The following is a 26,859-nucleotide window of genomic DNA, read 5'->3' as shown; positions in this document are numbered from 1 at the left end:
GGAAGCTGCTATAAATTTGAGGTGTCTTGCAGAGGACCCCGGGTCTCGTCTTGTCAACATGGGAGCATCGATCTGGATCGGCAGAAGCCCGGCTCCACCCCCTTCCCCATCTAACTCACCTGGCCAGTGAAGTTAAGGGGAGCAACTGGTTGGTAACAAAAACAAGACAGAGTGTGCTTGTGTGTGTGTGTAAGTGCATGAGTGTAAGATGGGACCCCTGTAACGAGCGCGTACTGAGGACCTGCGGGGTAGGCCGTCGCTACGTGCGGCTCTTGCGACGTCTAATGGTCTCGGACACTATCCGATGGTCCCGAGACATTTATACAGAGCACATCACCGGCCACCGCCAATACCGAGAGTGAGCCAGCGTGACTCCGCGCACCCACAATGAGGAAGAGACCTGAAGACTTCCTCTGTTGGACCCTATCCCCTGAACCCACAGAACCGAACTGAACTCCACCATATGAGGGTCATCCTATCCTCATTACCCGGCCCACTTATTTATACCTATGATTGCCTGTAACTCCTGTATGAGTGATGTACCCTCACTGCTTGCTGACTGTACCTTGATTCATCCACCTTGTACCCCTCCATTGCGGATAATGCAGACTGTATGTGTTATGCACTATCCAACGTCAAAATACTAACATCCGCCTATACTCTGTATGTTACCCCCGATGACTAATAACTGAAGTTTCAACACTCTGTATCATCTATTTTTAAACATTTTCTAATAAAATTTTATATCTCATATGCATATGATACAGTGTTGATTGATACATGTACTACCAATAAATGTGGTGCTTTGCCTTATTCCCCCTGAAAAGATCTTGTGCAGTACTTTAAGTACAACATTAGCACTGATCACTCAACCCCTTAATGTAACAGACGGGCCCATCCCAAACCCCTCAGTGGCAGCTAGCTTCAAACAGGGAGGAAACTTAGGCGCTAGAACAAGTTTGCAGTATGACCTTTTCCACTCCCAGCTCTTGGAGAGAGTGGGGTCCAGTCAGTCGGAACAGGAGGGGGTTGGGAGGTAGGATGCCTGGCTTCTGTGCCTGATGCTTGGGTGGAGTGGGTTCTAATGGTTAGAGTGAAGGGGGCTGGGACCCAGGACGCCTGGGTTCTATTCTCAACTTAGTGGAGAATGAGGGGGGAGTCAGGAGTTGTGGGTTCTGTTCCTCTGTCTGCAGCTTACTCCTTCTCACGTGCCATCGCTGTGCCTCAGTTTCCTCCCAATATCTGAAGACAGGGATAATGGGACAGGAGGTGCAGTTATAATTAAGACTCTGAGTGAGCCCCATACACGCCAAGTTCTGTGTCACTCACAGATCCACACACAAAGCAGTGAATGGAGCCAGGCAAGGGAATTTGCTTTATTGACTCTGTAAGCAGAAAAGTGTCAGCACGTAAACAAATATGAACATAGAGGAAACCGCTCGCTATCCTGGCTTGTCCCTGTAGGAATGGCAGTGGGGAGGGGAGGGGGATGGGGTGAACGGCAGCCTATGTTACTGCTCCCCATGCCACCAATGGTAAACCTGGTCCTTCAGGATTTCTGTGTAGGTCCCCGCAGCCGATGTGGTTTTTTCGTAGATTTCCCTGGGAAGGAAAGTGGAGGGGATGAGGAGACGCCACGTGAGAGGGCTGGACCCTGGTCCCTGCGGGATGATCTGCACTGTCAGCATCGTTGTTAAATACAGTCCATGGTTAGAGTAAAACCAGCACCAAATCCAGCCATGGAGCCCTGAAAATCACTGACACATAGGCCCTGCTTCCTAGGGTCCTTTCATGCCATTCGGGCAGCATAGAGGGGCTTCAGATAGGTGGGGACAGCTGTCTGTTAATGCGCCCTGCTCAGAGGACCTTCCCAAATGGGATAGAATGCCATGTTGGAGCCACAGCATCCATCTCTGCTTCCCAGGGCCCAGAGAGAGCCAGGAAAAGAACATAACTTAAGAACAGCGATACTGGGTCAGAGCAAAGGTCCATCTAGCCCAGTGTCCTGTCTTCCGACAGTGGCCAGTGCCAGGTGCCCCAGAGGGAATGAACAGAACAGGGAATCATCCAGTGATCCATCCCCCGTCGCCCATTTACAGCTTCTGGCAAACAGCAGCTAGGGATACCATCCCTGCCCATCCTGGCTAATAGCCACTGATGGACCTATCCTCCATAAACTTATCTAGTTCTTTTTTGAACCTTATAGTTATAGTCTTGGCCTTCACAACCTCCTCTGGCAAGGAATTCCATAGGTTGACTGTGTGTTGTGTGAAAAAATACTTCCTTTTGTTTGTTTTAAAACTGCTGCCTATTCATTTCATTTGTTGACTCCTAGTTCTTGTGTTATGAGAAGGAGTAAATAACACTTCCTTATTTACTTTCTCCACACCGGTCATGATTTTATAGACCTCTATCATATTCTCCGCTTAGTCATCTCTTTTCTAAGCTGAAAAGTCCCAGTCTTATTAATCTCTCCTCTTATGGCAGCCATTCCATATCCTTAATCATTTTTGTTGTCCTTTTCTGAACCTTTTCCAATTCCAAAATATCTTTTTTGAGATGGGGCAACCACATCTGCACGCAGTATTCAAGATGTGGGCACACCATGGATTTATATAGAGGCAATATATTTTCTGTCTTATTGTCTATCTCTTTCTTAGTGATTCCCAACATTTTGACTGCCGCTGCACATTGAGTGGATGTTTTCAGCGAACTATCCACAATGACTCCAAGATCTCTTTCTTGAGTGGTAACAACTAAGTTAGACCCCATTATTTTATATGTATAGTTGGGATTATATTTTCCAATGTGCATTACTTTGCACTTGTCAACATTGAATTTCATCTGCCATTTTGTTGCCCAATCACCCAATTTTGTGAGATCCCTTTGTAGCTCTTCGCAGTCTGCTTGGGACTTAACTATCTTGAGTAGTTTTGTATCATCTGCATATATTAAAGCAGCCACACCAGGGCCTGAGCTGGACCCTGCAGAGTTTCAAACTTCAAGAACCACAAAGGCAGCTTTAACCTACCTGCCAGAGGGCCTGCCCCAGTCGCAGGAAGGAAGGCGATTGGGAATCAGCCCCAGGAATGGGGAAGGGCTGTTAGGTCACAACTAGTGCATGCTCTTTGCATCTGTGCATGTCCAGGATTGTAACCCACATGGGACTCTCCAGGGCTTTATGTCACCAACAGAGCAAACCCTCTGTCTGTGCGGAGCCAGAGACCACCACCTCCCAAACCACTCCCTTTGGGGGTATATCTGTTCCAGGTAACGCTGCCTGGAAAGACCAACCATGCTGGTGGCTTCCTCCAGATTTAATCTCTGCTTGTGTAATACTGACAGACCCCGGTCGTCAGTGGGCGGAATCAAACCTGGGACCTCTGGAACTTAGTGCATGAGTCTCTATCTACCACATGAACTAAAAGCCAACTGGCTCTTAGCTAAGGCTGTAGAGCAGACTCATTTTATCTCTCTCTAAGTGGTCTTGGTGCCACTACATGGGACAGAACCCTACACCCAGGAGGGTTGCACTCTGCCTACCCCTTACCAAGATTTGACACTGTCCATCCAGCCCTGGACCGCTGAATTCAGCCGCTCCCAGTAACTCTTGGCAACCTCCTGGATCTGGGAGAATGAGTCCTGAGCCTCTCGCTTCTGCAGCCGATAACTGGCAGCCTCTGCAGAGACAGAAAATGGGGCTCAGGTCTCTCTAGGGGAGGAGGGGCCATGTCCAGGGAGGTAGCTGTTTTTACTGGTATTGGAAAGACAGGAGACAAACATTGGCCAAACTGGACAGTCTCTACCTAACAGAATAAATGGACACAAATCAGACAACAGGAATGGTAACATACAAAAGTCAGTAGGAGAACACTTCAATCTCCCTGGACATTCAATAACAGATTTAAAAGTAGCCATCTTACAACAAAAATACTTCAAAAACAGACTTCAAAGAAAAACTGCAGAGCTACAATTCATTTGCAAACTTAACACATGAATTTGGGCTTGAATAGGGACTGGGAGTGGCTGGCTCACTACAGAAGCAATTTTCCCTCTCTTGGTATTGACACCTCCTCCTCAATTATTGGGAGTGGACCACATCCACCCTGACTGAATTGGCCTTGTCAACACTGGTTCGCCACTTGTAAGGTAACTCCCTCCCCTTCATGTGTCAGTATATTTATGCCTGCATCTGTAATTTTCACTCCATGCCTCTAAAGAAGTGTTTTTTTACCCATGAAAGCTTATGCCCAAATAAATCTGTTAGTCTTTAAGGTGCCACCGTACTCCTCGTTGTTTTTGTGGATACAGACTAACACGGCTACCCCCTGATACATGAGACAAACTGGAAAAGCTGAATCCTCGTGATCCCTTGATGTGCAAAGCATCTGTCACAAATATCCCGGTACCATTCTTGCACCACAGACATCCATTCCACGCAAGATGCTGTTCATGCACCAACACGCAACAGCAAACACTGGCTGGAAGGGAGTTTGTGTTTAATGCAGAAAGGAAATCAGCCTATTTCCAGCCGGACAGATGAAAGCCTCCACTTTTGGTGTGTGAGTGACATGCTAAACACAAGCTAGGAAAGGCAGCCATTGCTCAGATGCACCATCAAATCTAACACAGTGTTTATCAACGAGTGGGTTGCAAGCCCCAGAAGGGTCTTGAAAGGCAAATGAGGGGGGTTGTGGGGCATTGAAAATTGAATTACTATTCTAAATTGTGTTGTAGTGCAATACAATTGTATTACAATTCTAAATTGTGTTGTAGTGCGGTACAATTGTATCACAATTCTAAAGCAAAGAAAGTAGCATTTCCAGAATAACTTAATGCTAGCCAAAACTATCGACATGTGTAACATCAAATGTAGCCATTGTATTTTTAACTCCCACTTTTGTACCCGTAGGGGATCACTTTTATTTTGAAGAAGGGGTCACTGCTGAGAAAAGGCTGAGAGATGCTGCCCTAACAGACTCCCAGGATAAGAGCCGGCCAGTGCTTTAGGGCAACTCATTCTGGAGCTAGCAGAGAACTGGCATTTGTTCTCATGAAAAAAATTGATTCAAACAAAGATGTTTTCATTTTTCTTTACCTTCATTCTCCTGTTTTTCATTTTTAACTGCAACTTTGTTGTTATTGGTTTTTGGCTTTCAGTTGCCAGAGACCAAAAAATGTTCCGTTTTGGGCAAAAATCCAAGAAATGTCATTGAAATTGGACATTTCCTTGGAAATTTCTGTTCTGGTGAAAAAAACATTTTGGGAATTTTTTGAAGAAAACCATGAAGAGGGAGCCTAGGGCTGAGCAGCCCCTAACTCCAGGGAAAGCTGGGGGAGCACCAGGAGCTCAGCAGCTCTGAAAATCAGGCCCTAAAATCAGCAGCCACTTTGGCAAATATTGGGCTGCATCCTTAGGTTTTCCCTGGTCCTGGATACAACCCCTAGACTGGAACTGGGGAGGAGGAAGAATAACGTGCTCTGGAGTTGGGGAACGCAAGGAGACATCATCTCTCTAGACATCATCAGGAGGAATTTAACCCGCATCGCCGGGTTCAGGGAATCTACCACCCGCCAGCATCTCTTACCAGTGCAGAGAAACAGCAGCAGGATGAAGGCCACTGCAATTTTCAGATCCATCCGCCCCATACTTGCTGGAAAACGAAACCCTCAGGTTAATGCCGTTTTCTCCCTGTGCACTGGGTGTGTGCGCGGAAAGTCAGAGTGGACAGTGCTGAGCCGAGCCCCTTCCTTCCACCCTCGCTTATTGCACTGGGGACGAGCTCACACCAGTGGACATCAAGAATGGGAAATGAGATGGCTCCCATCCAGCCCACATCCCAGGCCCACAAAGCTGGCTCGGGGTTGTTCCGTACAGCATAGTTCCTGTAACACTGTTGGGATTCCCCACCCGAGTCACATCCATCCAGCCCAGCCTCCTGCCTCTATCAGCAGCACGCGCCTGGTGGCCATCCCCACCTGACTCTGTGAGAGAGGGGGTTGCTCATGCCCCATAGCAGGGCGGTGCCAAACCTCTCATTTTTTAAATCCTTATCACAGCTCTGGATATTCATGTTCTCCATAGGAATGTCCCATCCTTGTCAGAATCCTGCTGAGCTCTTGTCCTCAGTGCCCTCGTGTGTCAGGGAGTTTCACAGGCTGACTGTGCACCCAGTAGTTCCCTGTCTCATAGAGTTTAAGGCCAAAAGAGACCATTAGATCATCCAATCTGACCTCCTGTATATCATGCTCCATTCAGTTTAATCCGGACACTCGTCTATTGAGTCCAGAGACTTTAGTTAAACCAAAGCATTTCAGTCCTCAGGAGACTAAACTGTTGTGTGCTCAAGGCAGTGACCAGGAGAGACCAAGGTGCCAGCATCTTCCCGGGAGCTGATTTGCTGTGCTGCCCTGTGCCCAGTCCTGCCATTTGCATTGGCAAAGTGGGTGGGAACCCTGCTGACTTGGGATGGGGAGCTTTGCACACACACTTTGCACACCTGCAAAGCACAACACAGGGCCTGGGGTGCAGATTCAGACATTCATTGATGTGAAATCCTGCATAACCCCGGCCAGAGCCCCTCCCAGTGACTCCTGCATCCTCCTGGCCCTGGGTAAGCCAGAGCAGATGGTTTAGCTGACATGTCTGTGCTCTGTTTACAGACACCAAGGGAGAGGGAGCCCTACATCTGTCCCCAGTCCCTCTCGCTGTATGGTTACTGGCCTGAATGTATCTAGATTCCACTTCCACTGGGCTGGCAGCGGGATCCAGGCCCTGGGGTGACTAGGGATCATACCTGTCGTAGAGAGCGTGGCTCCTTCCTGAGACTCGAGCAAGGCACGGAAACCTACAAACCAAATAAAACATGTACAGCTGGTAAAGGAGAAACAGAACCTTGGGCTCACAGGCCAGGGAAGCCACGCAAACCCCTCGGGGCTGCGTGTTCCTAGGAAAATCCCCTGTCGGGCCCCAGGCTCCCAGCCTTGAGAGGCGGCTGCTTCCCTCGTGGCTTTTCCAGGTCAGGATGCAGAGATGCAGGGGGAGATATCACTCCAGAGAGGGCAGCCCGCGTGAGGTTGCTCCAGCCCCCAGGCACTCTGGGAGCCAGGGCATCATGGTCCAGGCTGAGAGGCAGGCAGGCTGTGTGACCCCACAGGAGAGGTACTCACGGGTGGCTGGAGGCTGCTGCTCACTCTGGCTCCAAGGTCCCGGCCAGCTCATTTATAGTGTTTGTGAAAACTCTTAACCCCCCTTTCCCAAAAGCGGCTCCATCAATGACACAACCTCACCGTCCCAGGTCAAACTCCAAGCAAACACAGCCAGGCCTGGCCCTTTGACCTGAGAGCAACTGATTGACCAACGCCACACAACCCCCTCCCCCCCCCCCCGCCCCACCCTGTGTCCCTTGGGGTGGGACTGAGTCAGAATTATACTGGCTCAGTGAGTGGGGAAATTCTGCCCCTCAGAAACACCCCACCACTCAGCAGGCAGCCTGTGGGACCTGCCCCCCCTCACTCCCCCCCAGATCCATCAACCTACTTTCCCCTGCACCTTGCCTCCCCCCAAGACCCTACTCTAGGCCCCTTCAATGGAACATCAGAGACCCCCCCCCCCAGGCCTCTCAGTGGAGCAAAAGAGCCCCCAGGCCCCTTCACCCCAGCTCCTTCTCCCTGGCCCCCTCAATGAAACATCAGAGACACCCCCCAGGCCCTTCAGTGGAAGAACAATGTTTCCTACACTCTCCTGGAGGGGGCTCTGAGCCCAGGACTCACTGTTGTCCAGAGCCTCCCAAAGCCAGCCTGACTCAAACAGCACAGATTCCAGCCCCCAGGGACTGCAGCCCAAGGATGATCCAGCCAGGCCTTCCATGGTGAAATTCACCCTGGTGCAAGGGGGCAGCCTAGGCCACAATTAACTCCCATACGGTCTAGGAAATCCTTATGTCCCACGTCCAGCCCCATGTGCTGGGCCTCTGCCCTGGGTGGGGTGGCCCCATTCTCTCCTGCTGAGTGATGCTGAGGCTATTTGGTTCCCACACCACTTCCCCCAAGCCTCATCCCATTAGGGGATTTATGGACGTGCAGATGCCGCTTGTGTGCACAGATGGGCTGAATAGCCAGACTGCTCTTGGTGACTTAGGGCACATCTTCACTGGCAATGTTAAAGTGCTGCCGCATGCTTTAACGTGGCTTCTGTAGTCACGGCACAAAACCACCTCCACGAGGGGAGTAGCTCCCAGCACTGGTGCACTGTCTGCACTGGCACTTTACAGCTCTGAAACTTGCAGTGCTCAGAGTGGCATTTTTTCACACCCCTGAGCGAGAAAGTTGCAGTGCTGTAAAGTGCCAGTGTAGACAAGCCCTTAGTAATGCATCCCTCCTCACGGCATGGGCTGGCAGTCAGGACTCCTGGGTTCTATCCCCAGCTTTGGGAGGGGAGTGGGGTCTAGTGGGTTAGAGTGGGGGAGGGGGGTGTCCTGGCTCACTGTGTGACCTTGAGAGAGACAGGGCGGGTGAGGTAAGTGATCTGTGCAAGCTCAAAAGCTTGTCTCTTTCACCAACAGAACATGGTCCAATAAAAGCCACCACCTCACCCACCAGGTGTCTCTAATATTCTGGACCAACATGGCTATAGCAACGCTGCATGACCCTAAGAGAGTCATTCCAGCTTCCTGTTTCTCAGGGTCCCTGTGAAATTAAACTCCAGCCAGAAAGGCTGCAAAGATGCTGGGCATGCTCATTGTTTTTAAAGGACACCTTTGCCAGTTAAGGCTCTGGGCTTTTCCTTGAGTCAGGTAGGCATACCCATGGGAGCGCTAGCCTACTAGCATTAGCTACAACGGTCGTCAAGATGCAGTGAGGGGCTTCAGCGTGAGCTGTAGGGTGCAGGCTTCAGCCGGGGGCCCTGGGTACAGAGTCACGTTTCTAGCTCACACTGCTGCTTCTTCTTTTTTTTTTTTTTTTTTTTTTTTTTTTTAATGGAGATATCCCATCTCCTAGAACTGGAAGGGACCTTGAAAGTTCATCGAGTCCAGCCCCCTGCCTTCACTAGCAGGACCAAGTACTGATTTTGCCCCAGATCCCCAAGTGGCCCCCTCAAGGATTGAACTCACAACCCTGGGTTAGCAGGCCAATGCTCAAACCACTGAGCTATCCCTCCCCCCCTTCTTCAGTGCTAGCTTAGCTGGGCTAGCTGGATGAAAGCTAGTGCAGGTAGCGCTACCGGAGCGGCAATGACACCTCTGAGTGTAGTGTAGACGTTCCCCGAAACTAGTAGCCAAAGCCTGGGCAACACAGACAGACAGGAGAGCCCAGGCGGGGCTGTGGAGGCCCATCGTGCCAGAGGCGAAGCTGCAGAGAAGAGGGTCTCCTGGAACCTACAGGCTCTTCCCCAGCTTCTAAACCTGGAATAATCATAATCGTGCAACACAAACACTCTGGGGGCCAGATCAGTGTCAATATATGGGGGGAGGGGCATGGATCAGAGACGGCACCAATGCCACTGGATGGGTGAGGGCACGGAAAGGTACAGCTTAATGGGAATGATCCATCCACACACACCTCCACCTCCCATCTACCTATCTAGCTATCTCGCTAGCTAGCTAGCTACCTCCCTCCCTCTCTGGCTGCCTCGCACCATATTATCCATATCTGCCCAAGGGGCTTTGCTTCCCCCTCCCCATTGAGAATTACAGGGAATCCCCCATTCATCTGCCCTTGTTGAGAACAGTGGGTGCTCCTGGGAACTGCTGCGCACCTTTGTCAATCTGCCCCTTGTACTGGTTCCCAGCTGGTGCCAGCCATGTGCAGAGCCAGAGTTTGTGTTAAGAAAGAGGGTGACAAGCAGCTAGTCTCCCTTCTGTGGCCCAGTCATGTTACTGTATCGCCTTATGCCTCCAGTGCCTTCCTCTTATGCCTCTCCTCCAAACAGCCCCAGGGCCATCGTCTCAGTGGACACTACTCCACCGAAGCCAGGAGCCCAGCAAACAGGATAATGATACCGAGCTCCTTTGTAAAGCATGGTGAGATTTACTGGTGAAAAGTGCCACAGAACAGCGAGGTATTATTGGTCTCTCTCTCTCCCTGCACAGCTGTTCCTCCCGCCATCCCATCCTAGAGCTTCCCCTATGCATGGGGCTCTCACCCATCAACCATCCCTGTGCTGCATACAAGAGTGGCCTCTCGCACAAACACCAGCAGGATTCACGCTCCCACCACCCCCTCCCCACAGCTCCCTCCTGTAACCAAAGGGGCAATTCAACACAGCATGCTCAGTACAGCCCAACTCGTGTTGTTTGCATTGCCCGTGTGCGGAGGAGTGGCAGTCATGGGCCAGGACGCCCTACACACCCAGACCAGGATGACAGGCCCAGTCCCAAAGAGCTGACAATCCATCAGCTGCTCTGAGCCTTTCTCTGCACACACAAATTCTACCACTTTAACTCTGCCTGTATATTGAAAGTGGTACAACCCCCCTGCCATGGAGGCAGATCTAGCAGCATAAAAGAGCCTGCACAGCTGTTCCCTTATGGAAGGGGAATAAGCCAAACCAGGACAAGGCACCCTTATAGTGATATAACTGCACCCACATTAGGGGTTGTACTGGTGTAACTATCTCATTAAAAACCCCAAATTAAAGCTACCGGTGCAGAACCTGTGTGTGGAACAGGCACTCCAAGCAGACACCGAGGTCAGCTGCTCTCTGACAGGCTGCCAACCTCTGCGGGGTCCAAAGGGATGTTTATTTAAGTGTCCCAAAGGATGAGGTTGCTGGGAGCTAAACTTCTGCTCCCAAGGTCACTTTGCTCAGAGCTTTTGCAATATTTGCTCCTGGTAATTTATCAACCAGCTTTTCTGGAGCAATTTAAAACACAATCGCATGGGTCACACAGTGATTTACAGCAGCTGAGGAGCTGACCCTCCGAAAGGAGCCCTGTGATCATCTCTCCAGACCTGCTTAACCCAGGCCACCCCCAGGGATTTGTGGTTAGGGGTGCTAACACTGTATTGCCAAAATAAGGGACTGTTTTCTTAGCCCGCTCCCCACACTCCTCCTGATATTGTTATCATTATTATTAATAATAATAATACTAAGCACGGCTCACCTCCATTCGCCTGGGGTGTTTCTTGCTGCTTTTTGCAGCACCCAGCCAATCCCGATCTTGTTGGACAGAAATGAAAAAATAAGGGCTGTCCCTTATTGTGTTGGCAGCCCGCCTTGGGGGTGAATTGAAGGCTGCTGCAAAGTGCAAACCCAAACTCACTTCCCTGCAGTCAATGCATGTAGCAGGGCAATGAAGACGAGATGTTAGGGCTGGATCTAAGGGCTTGTCTACACTTTCAGTGCTGCAATGGTGCCCCTGCACTGCTGTAGCGCTTAGCAGCTTCGATGCCACCTATGCCAGTGCGCGAGCTTCTCCTGGCGATGCAGGTACACCACCTCCCAGGGCGGGCGAGCCCCTCCTGATGACATAGTCTGCACCAGGGGTAGGCAAGTCTAACTATGTGATGTGGCTCATAAGTTTGTAGTGCAGATCGCGGCTAAGAAAGAGCCCTTCCCCACTCCCGTCTTGATTTAAAGTGACACCCCAGATAGGTTGTTCCAGTGGCTATTCCCTCACACTGTTACAATCCCTGCTTTGTTTCCAGTTTGACATTTTCTCACCTTGACTCTCGGCCATTAGATCTTGTTCTGCCTTTGTTGGTGAGTTTAGAGCGCCCCCTAGTGTCCGGTCTCTGCCTTTTGTGTCTGTATTTATTGTGTTAAAGATTTTATTGTGAGATTCAAAGCGAAACAATGTTAAGCGAATCCAATTTCCCCATAAGAATTAATGTAAATGGGGGGGGGGTTAGGTTCCAGGGGAAATTTTTCAGGAAAACAGGTATGTTAGCCCTAGAATGCTAAAGGCCCTTTTTCCTATAAACTGGGAAGGGGTTACTTCAGGTCAATTAGGGACACCTGAGTCCAAGTAAGGGCTGCCTGAAACCTGTTAAAACCTCTCTCCTGGGGGAGGGAGACAAACTGTTGCAAGTCTGGAGGCAGCAGGGAGATCGGCTTCTGCAGTGTGAGACTGCGCCCCTCCCCATAGGGAAAACACCCAAACCCCAGTGCCTGTTTAGGGGAAGGACTGACACCCCAGGGGCAGCGACAGGACAACACCCGCCCCAGTGAGGGGGCCAGAGAAAGGAATCCCCTTTTGTTTCGGTGCATTATAGACTTTTCCCCTTATTTGGCAGAGGAGCACTCCTCAGGCCTGCCCCGAGGCCTACCTGGAAGGCTCTGAGAAACAAACCCTGAAGAAGAAAGACAGATACGCTCCAGAGTGGGGCTAATTTACCCCAGGCCCTGTCCCTGCCAGAGGAGGGAGCGCTAAGTCCAGCAAGGCCTTGCCGCAATAGATATATACAGTATACGTTTTAAACAAACAATTGAATACTGTACACAGCAATGAGGATTGTGAAGCTTGGTTGAGGTGGTGGAGTCAGAGGGTGGGATATTTCCCAGGGAGCCTTACTGCTAAATGATGAACTAGCACTCGCCTGAGCCCTCAAGGGTTAACATGTTGTTAATGTAGCCTCACACTCTACAAGGCAGCACAAATGGAGGGAGGAGACACAGCATGGCAGAGACAGCGACACACACTGTGTGTGGGGGAGGGAGGGACACACAGTACACTGACCCCACTCTAAGTACATTGCCTTTTTAAGTAGATCAGCAAGTTGAGACAGCAGCTGCTGCCAGCAAGCTCCCTCCGTCCTGAGCCCTGTCATGTCCCCACCCCTGCTCTGTGGAGATGAGGTACAGGAGTGGGGGGCGGGGGAGGGGGACACCCTGACATTAGCACCCCTCTTCCCCCCCCCCCCTCCTCCAGCACAGCAAGCAGCTCCAAGGCAGAGGGCAGGAGCAGCACATGGCAGTGGGGGAAGGAACAGCTGAACTGCCTGGCAATTGATCGCCTGCTGGGCGGCTGCGACACAGGGAACTTAGGGGAGCGGGGAGCTGATAGGGGGAGCTGATAGGGGGGCTACCGGCCCACCCTGGTTCCAAGCCCCCACCAGCTAGCTCCAACGGGCTGCTCTTCCTGCAAGCAGTGGACAAAGCAGGTGGCTGCCAAACAACGTTATAAGGGAGCATTGCGCAACTTTAAACGAGCATGTTCTCTAATTGATCGGCAACGTAACAATCAGGGCCGGCTCTGGCTTTTTTGCCGCCCTAGGCAAAAAAGCCACCCCCCGCCCCCCCCAGCGCGGCAGGGGAGGGCGCCGAGCCCAGCCGCGGGCCTGCAATCCCCGACCGGCCTGAGTGCCAGGGGGAGGGCGGCGAGCCCGCCGCGGCTCCGCTCTCCCCGGCGGCCAGAGCGCCGGGAGCAGGGCGGAGAGCCCGGCCGGGGCTCTCCGCTCTCCCCCCGGCGGCCAGAGCACCGGGAGGAGGGCGTCGAGCCCGCCACGGCTCCGCTCTCCCCGACCGGCCGGAGCGCCGGGGGGAGGGCAGCGAGCCCACTGCGGCTCCGCTCTCCCCGGCGGCCGGAGCGCCGTGGGGAGGGCGGCGAGCCCAGTCGCGGCCCCACTCTCGGGCCGGAGCGCCCCGCCGCGCCGCCCCCCTCCAGGCGCCGCCCCAAGCACATGCTTGGTGGGCTGGTACCTGGAGCCGGCCCTGGTAACAATGTTAACCAGGACGATGTTAAGTGAAAAGTTACTGTACACCCCAACCCTCACTCCCAATACACTCGCCCCTTGCCACTTCCGCCTAAATGTCAGTCTTTAAAAAAATAACCCTCTGGCTCGATTAATAAATACTGAGCCCAAAGGGACCATTAGATCATCTAGTCTGACTTCCTGCATAACACAGGCCAGAGAGCTGCCCCCAGTTACCCCTGCGCTGAGCCCAGTAACTCGCATTGGACTAAAGCATCTTCCAGCAAGGCACCATCAAGGGATGGAGAATCCACCACTTCCCTTGGGAGTTTGTGCCAAAGGGTAACTACCTTCACTGTTCAAATTTGCACCTTGTTTCTAATTTAAATGTGTCTGCCTTTAACTTCCAGGTGCTGGGTCTTGTTCTGCCTTTCTCTACTGGATAAAAGAGCCCTTTAGTACCTGCTATTTTCTCCCTGCTGCCTCTGTGAATGTGCTTTTATACCTCGATCAAGTCACCCCTTGCTAGTCTTTTTAATCAGTTAAACAGATTGGTCCCCTTCAGTCGCTTCCTGTGAGGCTTTTATTCTAGGAAGAGTTTTGTGTATTCGGATAATTTTTGTAGCTATTTTTTGCACCCTCTACAGTCTTTCTGCTACCAGAGCTGGAGAACGGTGGCCACACATCTATATGGATCTATGCTATATAGACCAGAACTATATACGCAGCACATGAGATACAAGGTTGTAACAGTGACAGGGATGTTCAGGAAAGGTCCCAAACCCCCTGCTGTGCCCTGCAGTTAGAATCCTGGTCTCAGGCCCAGAGCGGTGACAAACTGGAGGGAATTCAGAGCAGTGGCACAGAAATTATGGGGCTTGAGCTGGTAGGAGAGACTGAAAAGGCAAAACCTGCTCAGTTTGGATAAGGGACAGGTAAGGGGCAGGGGAGCTGACATGAGAGGCCATGTGAACTGCATGAACACCAGGTACCAGAGAATGATTTCAGGTGATCCATGGGACAAGCGGGAGGGGGCACTGAGAATAACAGGACGGAAAAAGCAAAGTGAGACTGAGACAGAATTTTGAGGCCTCTCCCTAATGAGCATGTTCTGTGCAGGAACGACCAAGCAACCCCTGGATACAAACCCAGCACTAAGGCAATCAGCATTTATTCATGGCTACAACAAAAGCAATAGAAAACAGGAACTTGGGTGCCAACCCCGGGGTCCCCTCCCAGCATGATCTCTTCAAGGGGAGCAGTACCCCAGGAATTGCCTGTGAGCTCTGCAGAAAAAAATCCCCTCTCAGTCAGATCAGTCCCTGGAAAACTGCTCATTGAACTTCTCCTTCATCTTCTGGAATTGCTCAGAGAACCAGTTCCTGTAAGACAAGGGGAGGCAGAGGCAACATCAGCCAGTGTGTTAGGATCCTGCACCTCCTCACCCCCCACCTCCACAGATGCTACTACGGGGATGACTGGGGGCTTTGTAAAGGGGCTGGCGGAGAAGCCCTGAGTTTTGCCCTCGTGAACAGCGCAAAGCTGCCCTGATTTGAGACACTACCATCTAGGGGCGGCTAACAGAGCCAGCATCCCTCTGGGGACAGAGCCTGGTAGATGCTGGGAAATCTCAGCCGCCACCTGGTCATTATAGTTAATTACAGTGATTTTGACACATGGCTAAGGAATGGGTGTTTCCTTTCTAGTGTAGCCGCCTCTCCTGGGAGCTGTGAGGATAATGAGGCCAGCTCAGTCCCAACTGTGAACTAAATCATACTAGTTTATCTGCTGTGCCTTCCTGTGCCAGCAGGATTTCACAGCACTTCCCATGGGATTGCTTCACATGATACATTATTCATATTTCAGTAGTGACCTAGCTATGGGGCCCCATAGTGCCACCAAGCGCTGCACAGACCCTGACCAAGATCAAGCTCCCATCCTGCCAGCACCGCACCGGCCTGACTGAGATCAGGTGCTCCTGTTGTGCCAGGTGCTGCACACACAGAGTGAGCGCCAGTCCCTGCCTCAGCTCCGAGAGGGGGGATCTGTCCCAAGCGTGACCAATGCAGTGACATCTGCTTGAGTCTGCAGAGAGCCTGCGGGGGATCTCACTGAGGAGTTAACTCTGATGCTCAGCAATGCTAATTTAAATGTCAACATCATTTACAATGTCATCTGTCCTGTGACACCAGAGCAGGGGGGTCATGGCACTGCACAACTGGCTGGAGCTGAGTGTTTGGGAAGAGCATCTCCAGCAGCACCTTCCTCAGTCTCCCAGCCAAGCCTGGAATAGTTCCCGCCCCTGCTTCGCTCCAGGTGACAGTCTCAGTGTCACTGGTTTCTGCAGGAGCCCTGCCCCCCCGCCCCGAGGCCCCTGTGACTCACCGGGTCTTTTCGCTGAACTCGCTGTGATGCAGTTCTTGGAAGGCGGCTTTGGTTTTATCTGCAATGCTGTCAGCAAAGGCCTGCAGCTTGTTCTGGAAGTTCTCCAACTTTTTGGTCAGGGTTGGCTCTGTGGGTTGAGCCTGAGCAGAGTCTGAAAGGGAGACGGAGAACGACGAATGCCTACTGCCCAAACTCAACCCACCACACCCATGCAATGTGCAAGGGCGTGTGTTTGTGTGCGTGCACATACAATGTGCCGTGTATGCATGTGCGTGCAATGTGCCAGGGGCGTACGTGCATGTCCACACTCAGCTAGTGCCCAGCATGATGGGCCCTGATCTCGTCATTCTGTGCCTTGGAGGTGTTTCTCCAGAGTCTCTGAAACATGCTTGTCACAGGAATTCTCAGCCCTTTTCACAGTTAGCTTCTCTGCTTCTGGTACCTGGTTCTGGAGCCCCGTGAGACTTTGTGTTACTTGAGATTAATGACCCTTGACCGTCTTTAAATGCCAGACCACCCATTGCACTCTCTCAGCCCTGCCCACCCAGACTCCACCCAGACGCTGGGGTGGTTGGAGCTCGGTTGCTGAGTAGCAGCCTGTGGAGGTTTTCGCTTTTTCCAGACATCTCAGGGCGACTGTTTGGTTCTGGCAGCTCAGAGATGTAATTTGCCTCAGATGTGGAGCTGCTCCTATTTGTGGTTTTACACACACACACACACACAAACACACACACACACACACACACACACGGCACAGTGTACATGCACACACACAGTACACTGTACATCCACGCACACCCTGGCACATTGCACGCATGTGCGCATGCACACTGCAGGCGCAAAATGCATGCCCCCCCCCGGTTTCAATGAGCCCAGCTATTGCTGACAAGATCCCAGGCATCCCTGAGCCCCAGAGTTATTTATAATCTCTACTGAGGTGTTGCTAGGGCAGTTGTTGGTCCCATGGTGGCGGGCGCTGCATGAACACGCAGCAGAGATCAGTCCTGCCCACCATGGGCGAGGCAGAGACAGGATAGACGGGTCTGACATGCTCCCTGCTCCCCTCTCACCCTGGCCCACACCCTTCCCCCGGCCCCTCCCTCCCCTCTCACAGGCACAATCTCCTCCCCCAGGCCCTGAGACCCCCATTCCCCCAGCTCTGTTTCCCTGAGGAATCGGGGCTCTTACCTGCCAGGACCGTCAGAGCCACGAGGATCAGAGCGATGGACACTGCAGGCCGCATGGTCACTGGGCTTGGAGTGTCCCTGGGAGGGAGGAGGATGTGACCTCGAGACTGGTCCCAAATGCACCAACCTACCCTGGGGAAGGGACCCAGCCAGTGCCTCTGGCTGGGGGTTACACAGCCCTCGCCAAGACACCCACCCAGCCCCACGTGGACCCCACTGACTCCCCCCCAATACTCCACTTCCTCCCCTGATCCTGGAGTCGTCGTCCCCCGCATGGACACCCCCACAGCCCCACATGGATCCCACTGCCTCCCCTCTACACAGACCCCACTTCCTCCCCTGATCCTGCAGTACCCCCCCCCCACATGGACACCCCCCCAGCCCCACATGGACCCCACTGCCTCCCCTCTACACAGACCCCACTTCCTCCCCTGATCCTGCAGTGCCCCCCCCCCGCATGGACACCCCCCCAGCCCCACATGGACCCCACTGATTCCCCCCCAATACTCCACTTCCTCCCCTGATCCTGCAGTCTCCCCCCCCGCATGGACACCCCCCCAGCCCCACATGGATCCTACTGCCTCCCCTCTACACAGACCCCACTTCCTCCCCTGATCCTGCAGTGCCCCCCCCTGCATGGACACCCCCCCAGCCCCACATGGACCCCACTGCCTCCACTCTACACAGACCCCACTTCCTCCCCTGATCCTACAGTGCCCCCCCCGCATGGACACCCCCCCAGCCCCACATGGACCCCACTGATTCCCCCCCAATACTCCACTTCCTCCCCTTATCCTACAGTGCCCCCCCCCCCCCGCATGGACACCCTCCCAGCCCCACATGGACCCCACTGACTCCCCTCTACACAGACCCCACTTCCTCCCCTGATCCTGCAGTGCCCCCCCCCCGCATGGACACCCCCCCAGCCCCACATGGACCCCACTGCCTCCGCTCTACACAGACCCCACTTCCTCCCCTGATCCTACAGTGCCCCCACACACATGGACACCCCCCCACCCCACATGGACCCCACTGACTCCACACCCAATACTTCACTTCCTCCCCTGATCCTGCAGTACCCCCCCCACATAGACCCCCCCCCCCAGCCCCACATGGACCCCACTGACTCCCCACCCAATACTCCACTTCCTCCCCTGATCCTGCAGTGCCCCCTCCCCCGCATGGACACCCCCCCCCCCAGCCCCACATGGATCCCACTGCCTCCCCTCTACACAGACCCCACTTCCTCCCCTGATCCTGCAGTACCCCCCCCCCCATAGGTGCTAGAACTAGGGGAGCTGCTGCACCCCCTGGCTTGAAGTGGTTTCCATTATATCCAGTGTTTGCAGTTTGGTTCAACGGCTCTCAGCACCCCCAGTATAAAAATTGTTCCAGTACTCCTGGTCCATTCCCCCCGCACAGACACCCCCCCAGCCCCACATGGACCCCACTGCCTCCCCCCCACAGGCCCCACTCCTTCTCTGATTCTGCAGTGCCCCCCCCACATGGCCAGCCCCCCCCCACACACACACACAGCCTCCCCTCTACACAGACCCCACTTCCTCCCCAGAGGGCAGTGGGTTCTCCCACTCAGGGAGTTTCAGCCCCAAGCCTGCAATCTGCTCAAATGTATCCCCCAGGCCCCTCTTCCCCTCCTCACCCCACCGAGCCCCCTGCCCTCCCCACCAGGCCCCCCAGATTCCCCTCCCAGTCTCCACCCCACCGAGCCCCGGCCTCTCCCCACCAGGTCCCCCAGATTCCCCTCCCAGTCTCCACCCCACCGAGCCCCTGCCTCTCCCCACCAGGCCCCCCAGATTCCCCTCCCAGTCTCCACCCCACCGAGCCCCTGCCTCTCCCCACCAGGTCCCCCAGATTCCCCTCCCAGTCTCCACCCCACCGAGCCCCTGCCTCTCCCCACCAGGTCCCCCATCCTGGCCAACGAGCCCCCATTCCCCTCTTTGCGCACCGCTCCAGTCCCACTGCCTCCACACGCCACCCCAGCCCCACTCACTGCAGCTGGAATTAAGCAATCTCCGCAGCTGGGATGCAGCTTCCCGAGCTCCAGCTCCCTATAAACCATCCTGCCTCCGTCATCCGCCCCCTCTGCTTGGTGGGGGGGAAACCTGACCCCTCCCGTCCCTCCCTCCCTGCTCTTCCAAGGCCTCTTAATTACTAGTCTGTGCCATGGGGAAATGAAATCCCAGCTGGGGAGCAGCCTGGGGTGGGGGAAGAGCTGTTATTACAAATCAAGGGCCCCATGGCCATGCCTAAGGACCCCCAAGACCAGGGGGGTGCCGGGCGCTGCACAAACAGCATGGGGGACAGGCCGTGCCAGACAGCCACAGGGCGTGGGAAGGGGGTAGAACACCCCAGTCCCATGACCAATGCACTGGCCGCAAACGGCGTGTTTATGGTGTCTAGTCTTGGCTGGGTTTAGTAGGAGGAGATCAGCTAAATGAGAAGAAAAGGGAAGGGGATGGGGAGAAAAGGCAGGGGAGGTGAGGGGCAGGGAGCAGGGGCAGAGTGAAGCCGGGAAGGCGGGGGGTGGGGGGGGTCAAGCAAACAGACACAGCATGGAGCAGGGAAGGGCCAGTGTGCCCCTCCAGGGCCTAGTTTGGGGCGCAGACCCAGCTACCCCCCCAGGTGCAGCAGGGTGGGGGTCACACCCAGTGTGTCAGCTGGGACTCCCTGTTAGTACCCCCCAGAAGCGCCCATTTAGCTGGGGTGGGGGGGCTTACACTGGTGCCAGGTAGTATGCCAGTGCCCCCCCAGGCCAATCGCATGCGCCAGACCCCGAAGAAACAGGAGCTCAGCTGAAAAGCCATGAAGCTGTAAAGCCTTATCTGCTGGGCTCTGCTCCGTTCCTGTCTCTGCGTTCCCTTGCGCCCCCCCCCCCCCCCCCGGCGGTGCCTCTGCTCCGATACTTGGACTGTAAACTCCATGGGGCAGGGACCAGCTCTTTGCGCTGTCTGCAGCACCTAACGCAACGGGGCACTAGGGTGCCTACGCTCTGTGGTAATAACAATAATGATAATATTGTGCCTTTGCCCCACGGGCAGCACCAGCCTCATCCTGGGGGGGGGGGGAGGGAGGGCTGAGATGGGCCAGACAAAACTAGGGGAGCTGTGCCCCTCCTTGCCATGAGGCCCCATCCCTCCCCGTGGCCCTGGCCCCGGCCAGCTCAGAGGCCAGGGTGCTGCTCACAACCAGTAAGAGCTGCCCAGGCAGAGGGACCCGGCTTCGGGGCCGGCAGAGCCCTGGGGAGCAGCGACCGCAGCGGGAGGGGCCCAGGCACCTGGGCCGGAGCGGGTCAGTCCGGGCTTCTGTGGGGAGCCCGGACCCTCCTGCCCTGGATAGCGCACCCTGGTGGGTGGGGACACAGGCCGGGGGCTGCTCTCGGGCACCTCAGCCCACCACTCGGGCTTACTTCTCTGCTGCTGCTGGAACTGGGTGCCCAGTCAGCAACCCCTGCTCTCGCTGCTCTGCCTTCAGAGCTGGGCGGCTGGAGAGCGGCAGCTGCTATGGGTGGGTATGGGGGGCTAAGGCAAGTTTTGGGTGGCTATAGCCCCCACAAGTCCCCCCTCCCCCAGCGCTGCCTCCTGCTTTGCCCTCTGGTGTCTGAGCCTGTAGTGGTAGTATGTTCCAGTTTTTCTCCAAAGCCAGGGGCCCAGAAATGTACTGGATTTGTTTAAATTAAAGCCAAGCGTCTCCCATACATCACAGGACTCCAGGAGCTGGAGATGTAAGAAAACACACCAAATGCTGCAAGCTCAGGAGTCATTTCAGTTCAGCTTAATCCATATTTTTATTACCTTAAACAAACCTACTGAAAACCACAGCTTCAGTGAAACTGATGCCAATTCTGCCGAGAGAGACGGAGACAGACAGACGGACACAGGGGGGAGGTTAAAGAAAGTCAGTCAGGCCAGGATAAGAGAAAAAGTGCAGTGGAGGGGAGGGAAAGGGGCTCCAGGGGGCAGGGGCTGGGATGGTCCCCTACAGTCTATTCCGGAGTGGGGGGCTCATCCCCTACAATCCATGCATGCCCTGGGGTGGGGGCTGTTATTATCACCGACAGTCGACGCCCACCTACAGGGACATCCCCTCTAGTCTTACCCACCCACCCTCAGGGGCGGAGGGCCAGGCAGTGACTGACCCAGCCGGCCCCACCTGCAGATGCTGTCTCTGATCCAAGGCCTGTGGACTTGGAGGCTTCCTGGAGCCTTTGAGGAAAGGCCTAGACCCATTTGGCCAGCGTTGCACCAAGAGCGTCCAGTGCCTGCCGGGAGCCATGTGAACTGAGCCAGGCTCCTGCTGGTTTGGCCTGTGTCTGCCCTGGGCAACCTGGTTTAGGAGTGGAGGTGGTTTGGTTGGAGGTGCTGCTGGAAAACTCCATCGTCAGGGGCCTAGTACTCTCCCACAGGCTGGCCTAGCAAAGCCAGAGTGATGGGTCTCCTGCACTCCCCCCAGGCAAGTGATTCCCTGTGCTCCCAGCCCCCCCGGATCTGGGGCTCCCAGCCCTTCCCCCAGGAGGGGATCCCCCCCAGCTCACAGACCCTCCCCCCCCAGATCTGGGGCTCCCAGCTCTTCCCCCAGGAGGGCATTTCCCCCCTCCCCCAGCTCACAGAGCCCTGGCCCTCCTCCCTGGCAGGGGACCCCCCTATGGTTGCCAACCTTCCAGGAATTGTCCTGTAGGCTCCAGGAATTAAAGGTTAATCTTTAATTAAAGATTGTGACATGAGGAAATCTGGAGAGATTCGTCCAACCAAAACTGGCAACCCTAGGACCAACCCCCCCCCCCCGAATCTCTCCCCACCCAGTGTTAGGACTTTGTTTCCCAACAGCCTTTCCCTAAGGAATCTCTTCTTTGTCTCCTCTGCAGCTGCCTCCCCCTCCCCCTTCCTCCCCCCTCAGGCATTTGCACTGTTCAGCCCCTCGGCACCAGGGCAAATTCCTGTGACCAGGGAAAGGTGCACACGTGCACCCATGCTGAGCCCAAGTCCTTCCCCCACTGGCCAGTTCCCCACCCCTGGAGATGCCAGCTCCATCACTGTCTCTGCCTAACTCCACTGGGGTGGGCGCAGCCCCAGTTGGGCTCCCCAGGCTGACGGCAACACAAAGGGGTCCCTGTGGGACCTGGCTGGGAAGAGCCCAGCTAGAGCTGGAGGTTATTTGCATTCACTGCTCTGAAGCTCGGTTCATCCCCCTGCAGTCCCACACACTCTTCTCCAGGCTGCTTGAGCTGTGCCCGCTAGTAACCCCTCCTGGCAGGGTCTGTATCGCCAGCTCCTTATTTTCGTATAAGCAGCCCGCATTGAGAAATGCTTTGTTTTTGCTGAGAAACCCAATTCCGTCCTCCCCTCCCTGGCGTTTTCTTTTTTCAGCTTGAGGTTTCGGATTGTGAAAGTTCAGGCCGTGGCTGAGTCATTCACAAGCCAAACCCCAGTGCTGGTTGCAAAACAAAGTCAGATGGCACCAGCACTTTCCAAAGGCTTGGCCTAGAAATGCCCCAGATGGGTCCCAGCGCCTGGTGTTCCTAAGAAAACCCATAGCCCTGTGCTGCAGCAGAGGCTGGGTGCTCATGTAACCCACACACCTCTTGGGTGTGGTGTTGTGTCCCACCTAGTGGCACTGAGACCACTGAGAGAGAGAGAGAGAAAATGAGTCTGCTCTACAGCCTTAGCTAACAGCCAGGTGGCTTTTAGCTCATGCTGTAGAGGCTCATGCACTGAGGTCCCAGGTTCGATCCTGCCCGCCGACAACCAGGGTCTGTCGGCATTACACTCACAGAGCCTGAGCTTAAGCCCAGACGGGACCATTCTATCCAGTCTAAAACAGGCCACATTCTTTCACCCAGTTCCCCCGGCCCTGAGCCCAGGATGTTGCATCACTTCCAGACAGTGGCAGCAGGTGTCCCAGGCCCTGCATGTCAGATTATTAGTGGCCAGAAAGCTGTGACATGGAACCTGGATATAGTTTAAGTTGAACCAGCTTTATTTACCCACCAACACCTAGTCCTGGAACAGTGGTGAGCAAACAATACGTCAGGAAAGCCCTTCTCCCAGAAATCACCACCAGTTCCCCTGGCACCACTCTGCCTTGCACAGCTCCCTGGCTCCCAAAGCTGCCTCTAGGCAGAACTTTGCATAGTCCCAAACTAACAGCCACACGGCATATCTTCCCAAGAGTCAAAACTTGCTCCGACCCTCAGCACTTGGAAGCGTGTGTGTGTGACAGCGGCCCCTGGTGATGCCTCTGCCTTAGCAATATCAGCCACTGAGAATTAGCTGTTTGCAAGGTGGCTTTGCAGCTGCTGAGAACAGGGGAAGATAAAACAGCCTGTGCCCAGCTCCCCAGCTCCCTGCCCCACTGTGTAGTTGCTCACACCAGAAAAAGGAAGTGCATCCTCTTTTCACTAGTGTAAACTAAGACGTATGCTGCCTAGCTAGCCCCTGTCCTGAAGGTAAGACCAACGAGGCGTCCTTGTGAGTTTACTGATACAGACTAACACGGCTACCCCTCTGAAACCTCTTCTGAAGGTGTCACTTCTGTCCAGGCTTCTCTGCCAGGGCACAGTAAGTGCAAAGCACCAGCAGGTAAGACCAGCAGCAATTGCCAGTGGTGTGAGTGACTGTGGATGGTGCAGGGCAATGGCAAATTATGCCCGAGGGAGGGCACGGAGGGCAGGAAAGGTATGGGTGGGGTTGTACCCTGCTCCATTGAGCAGGCTGCTGTCTGCATGGAGCCACAGCTGCCTGGCACAACCTATGATGGGGGTTGGGTGGTCACGCCAGAATCAAGAGACATTTCACCTCCAACTTGTATGTGGAGCCCAGAAATGAGAGGGTCTGTTTACACAGGGACCCCCTACCCCAGCACTGAGATGAAGCCTAGGGCATGGGGGTTGTTTATCCAGTGTCCCCTTTTCTGTCACTAAAATTCAGCTGCCTCTGGGGTGGGGCATGGGGGGTTCATAGACTCATAGACTTTAAGGTCAGAAGGGACCATTATGATCATCTAGTCTGACCTCCCGCATGATGCAGGCCACAAAATCTGACCCACCCACTCCTTGAATAATTCTCTCCCATGACTCAGCTGTTGAAGTCCCCAAATCATGATTTAAAGACTTTAAGTCGCAGAGAATCCTCCAGCAAGCGACCCCTGCCCCATGCTGCGGAGGAAGGCGAAAAACCTCCAGGGCCTCTGCCAATCTACCCTGGAGGAAAATTCCTTCCCGACCCCAAATATGGCGATCAGCAGAACCCCGAGCATGCGGGCAAGATTCTCCAGCCAGACCCACATTGACCATTGATACTAATGACCAGCGATGGCACGTTATTGACTTATTGACTAAAATCACATTATCCCATCAAACCATCCCCTCCATAAACTTATCAAGCTTAATCTTAAAGCCAGAGAGGTCTTTCGCCCCCACCGTTTCCCTCGGAAGGCTATTCCAGAACTTCACCCCTCTGACGGTTAGAAACCGTCGTCTAATTTCAAGCCTAAACTTCCCGACGGCCAGTTTATATCCATTTGTTCTCGTGTCCACATTAGTACTAAGCTGAAATAATTCCTCTCCCTCCCTGGTATTTATCCCTCTGATATATTTAAAGAGAGCAATCATATCCCCCCTCAGCCTCCTTTTGGTTAGGGTAAACAAACCGAGCTCCTCGAGTCTCCTTTCATACGACAGGTTTTCCATTCCTCAGATCATCCTAGTAGCCCTTCTCTGTACCCGTTCCAGTTTGAGTTCATCCTTCTTAAACATGGGAGACCAGAACTGCACACAGTACTCCAAATGAGGTCTCACCAGCGCCTTGTATAACGGAAGCAGCACCTCCTTATCCCTACTAGAAATACCTCGCCTAATGCATCCCAAGACCGCATTAGCTTTTTTCACGGCCACGTCGCATTGCCGACTCATAGTCATCCTGTGATCAACCAGGACTCTGAGGTCCTTCTCCTCCTCCGTTACTTCCAACCGATGCGTCCCTAGCTTATAACTAAAATTCTTGTTAGTCATCCCTAAATGCATCACCTTACACTTCTCACTATTAAATTTCATCCTATTACTATTACTCCAGTTTACCAGGTCATCCAAGTCTCCCTGCAGGATATCCCGATCCTTCTCCGAATTGGCAATACCTCCCAACTTTGTGTCATCCGCAAACTTTATCAGCCCACTTCTACATTCGGTTCCGAGGTCAGTAATAAATAGATTAAATAAAATCGGACCCAAAACCGAACCTTGAGGTACTCCACTGGTCACCTCCCTCCAACCTGACAGTTCACCTTTCAGTACGACCCGCTGCAGTCTCCCCTTTAACCAGTTATTTATCCACCCCTGGATTTTCATATCGATCCCCATCTTTTCCAATTTAACCAATAATTCCTCATGCGGTACCGTATCAAACGCTTTACTGAAATCAAGGTATATTAGATCCACCGCATTTCCTTTATCTAAAAAATCTGTTACTTTCTCAAAGAAGGAGATCAGGTTGGTTTGGCACGATCTGCCTTTCGTAAAACCATGTTGTAATTTGTCCCAATTGCCATTGACCTCAAGGTCCTTAATCACTTTCTCCTTCAAAAATTTTTCCAAGACCTTGCCTATTACAGATGTTAAACTAACAGGCCTGTAGTTACCCGGGTCACTTTTTTTCCCCTTCTTGAAAATAGGAACCACATTAGCTATTCTCCAGTCCAACGGTACCACCCCCGAGTTTACAGATTCATTAAAAATTATCGCTAATGGGCTTGCAATTTCTCTCGCCAGTTCCTTTAATATTCTCGGATGAAGATCATCCGGTCCGCCCGATTTAGTCCCGTTCAGCTGTTCGAGTTTGGCTTCTACCTCGGGTACTGTAATGTCAACCCCCCCTCCTTTATTCCCCTCTGTCACGCTGTCTCTATTCCTAAACCCTTCATTAGCCTCATTAAAGACCGATGCAAAATATTCGTTTAGACATTGTGCCATGCCTAGATTATCCTTAATCTCCACTCCATCTACAGTCTTCAGCGGTCCCACTTCCTCTTTCTTTGTTTTCTTCCTATTTATATGGCTATAAAACCTCTTACTATTGGTTTTAATTCCCCTCGCAAGGTCCAACTCTACACGGCTTTTGGCCTTTCTCACTCCATCTCTACATGCTCTGACGTCAATAAGGTAGGTTTCTTTGCTGATCCCTCCCCTCTTCCACTCTTTGTACGCTTTCTGCTTTTTCTTAATCACCCGTCTGAGACGCTCGTTCATCCAGCTCGGTCTAAATCTCCTGCCTACGATCCGTTTTCCCTTTCTCGGGATACAGGCCTCCGACAGCTCCTGCAACTTCAACTTGAAATAATCCCAGGCGCCTTCCGCCTTTAGATTCATAAATATGTTAGTCCAATCTACTTCCCTAACTAGTCGCCTTAATTTATTAAAGTTAGCCCTTTTGAAATCGTAAACCTTAGTCTCCGCTTTAATAATGTTAATCCTTCCATTTAGTTTAAACCGAATTAGCTCATGATCACTCGAGCCAAGGTTGTCCCTTACAACGAGGTCCTCACTACTCACCAAAACCAAATCTAAAATGGCATCCCCCCTCGTCGGTTCAGCAACTACTTGATGAAGGAATTCATCAGCTAGCACGTCTAGGAAAATCTGAGC

The 26,859-nt window shown here is 53.4% G+C and overlaps 1 protein-coding gene across 1 annotated transcript; it reads right to left on the bottom strand.

The window, feature by feature from the left end:
• Positions 1-14,792: 14,792 nt before the first annotated feature.
• APOC1 (apolipoprotein C1) lies at positions 14,793-19,255 on the bottom strand. Its single transcript, XM_065420615.1, has 4 exons — positions 19,219-19,255; positions 17,209-17,285; positions 16,021-16,171; positions 14,793-15,017 (listed from the first exon to the last, which is right to left on the bottom strand). The coding sequence occupies exons 2-4, from the start codon at positions 17,261-17,263 to the stop codon at positions 14,951-14,953; spliced, it is 273 nt and encodes a 90-aa protein (XP_065276687.1). The 5' UTR covers positions 17,264-17,285; positions 19,219-19,255; the 3' UTR covers positions 14,793-14,950.
• Positions 19,256-26,859: the final 7,604 nt, after the last annotated feature.

The sequence above is a fragment of the Emys orbicularis genome, chromosome 20, assembly GCF_028017835.1.
Source record: "Emys orbicularis isolate rEmyOrb1 chromosome 20, rEmyOrb1.hap1, whole genome shotgun sequence".
Lineage (NCBI taxonomy): Eukaryota > Metazoa > Chordata > Testudines > Emydidae > Emys > Emys orbicularis.
This window is presented reverse-complemented; position numbering and strand designations above follow the sequence as displayed.

Excerpts from the sequence above, each read along its gene's own strand:
- APOC1 (XM_065420615.1), bottom strand. The coding sequence starts at position 17,263 with ATGCGGCCTGCAGTGTCCATCGCTCTGATCCTCGTGGCTCTGACGGTC. Across the intron at positions 16,172-17,208 it reads GGCTCTGACGGTCCTGGCAG|ACTCTGCTCAGGCTCAACCC; the intron begins GTAAGAGCCCCG and ends TCTCCCTTTCAG. Across the intron at positions 15,018-16,020 it reads GAGTTCAGCGAAAAGACCCG|GAACTGGTTCTCTGAGCAAT; the intron begins GTGAGTCACAGG and ends CTTGTCTTACAG.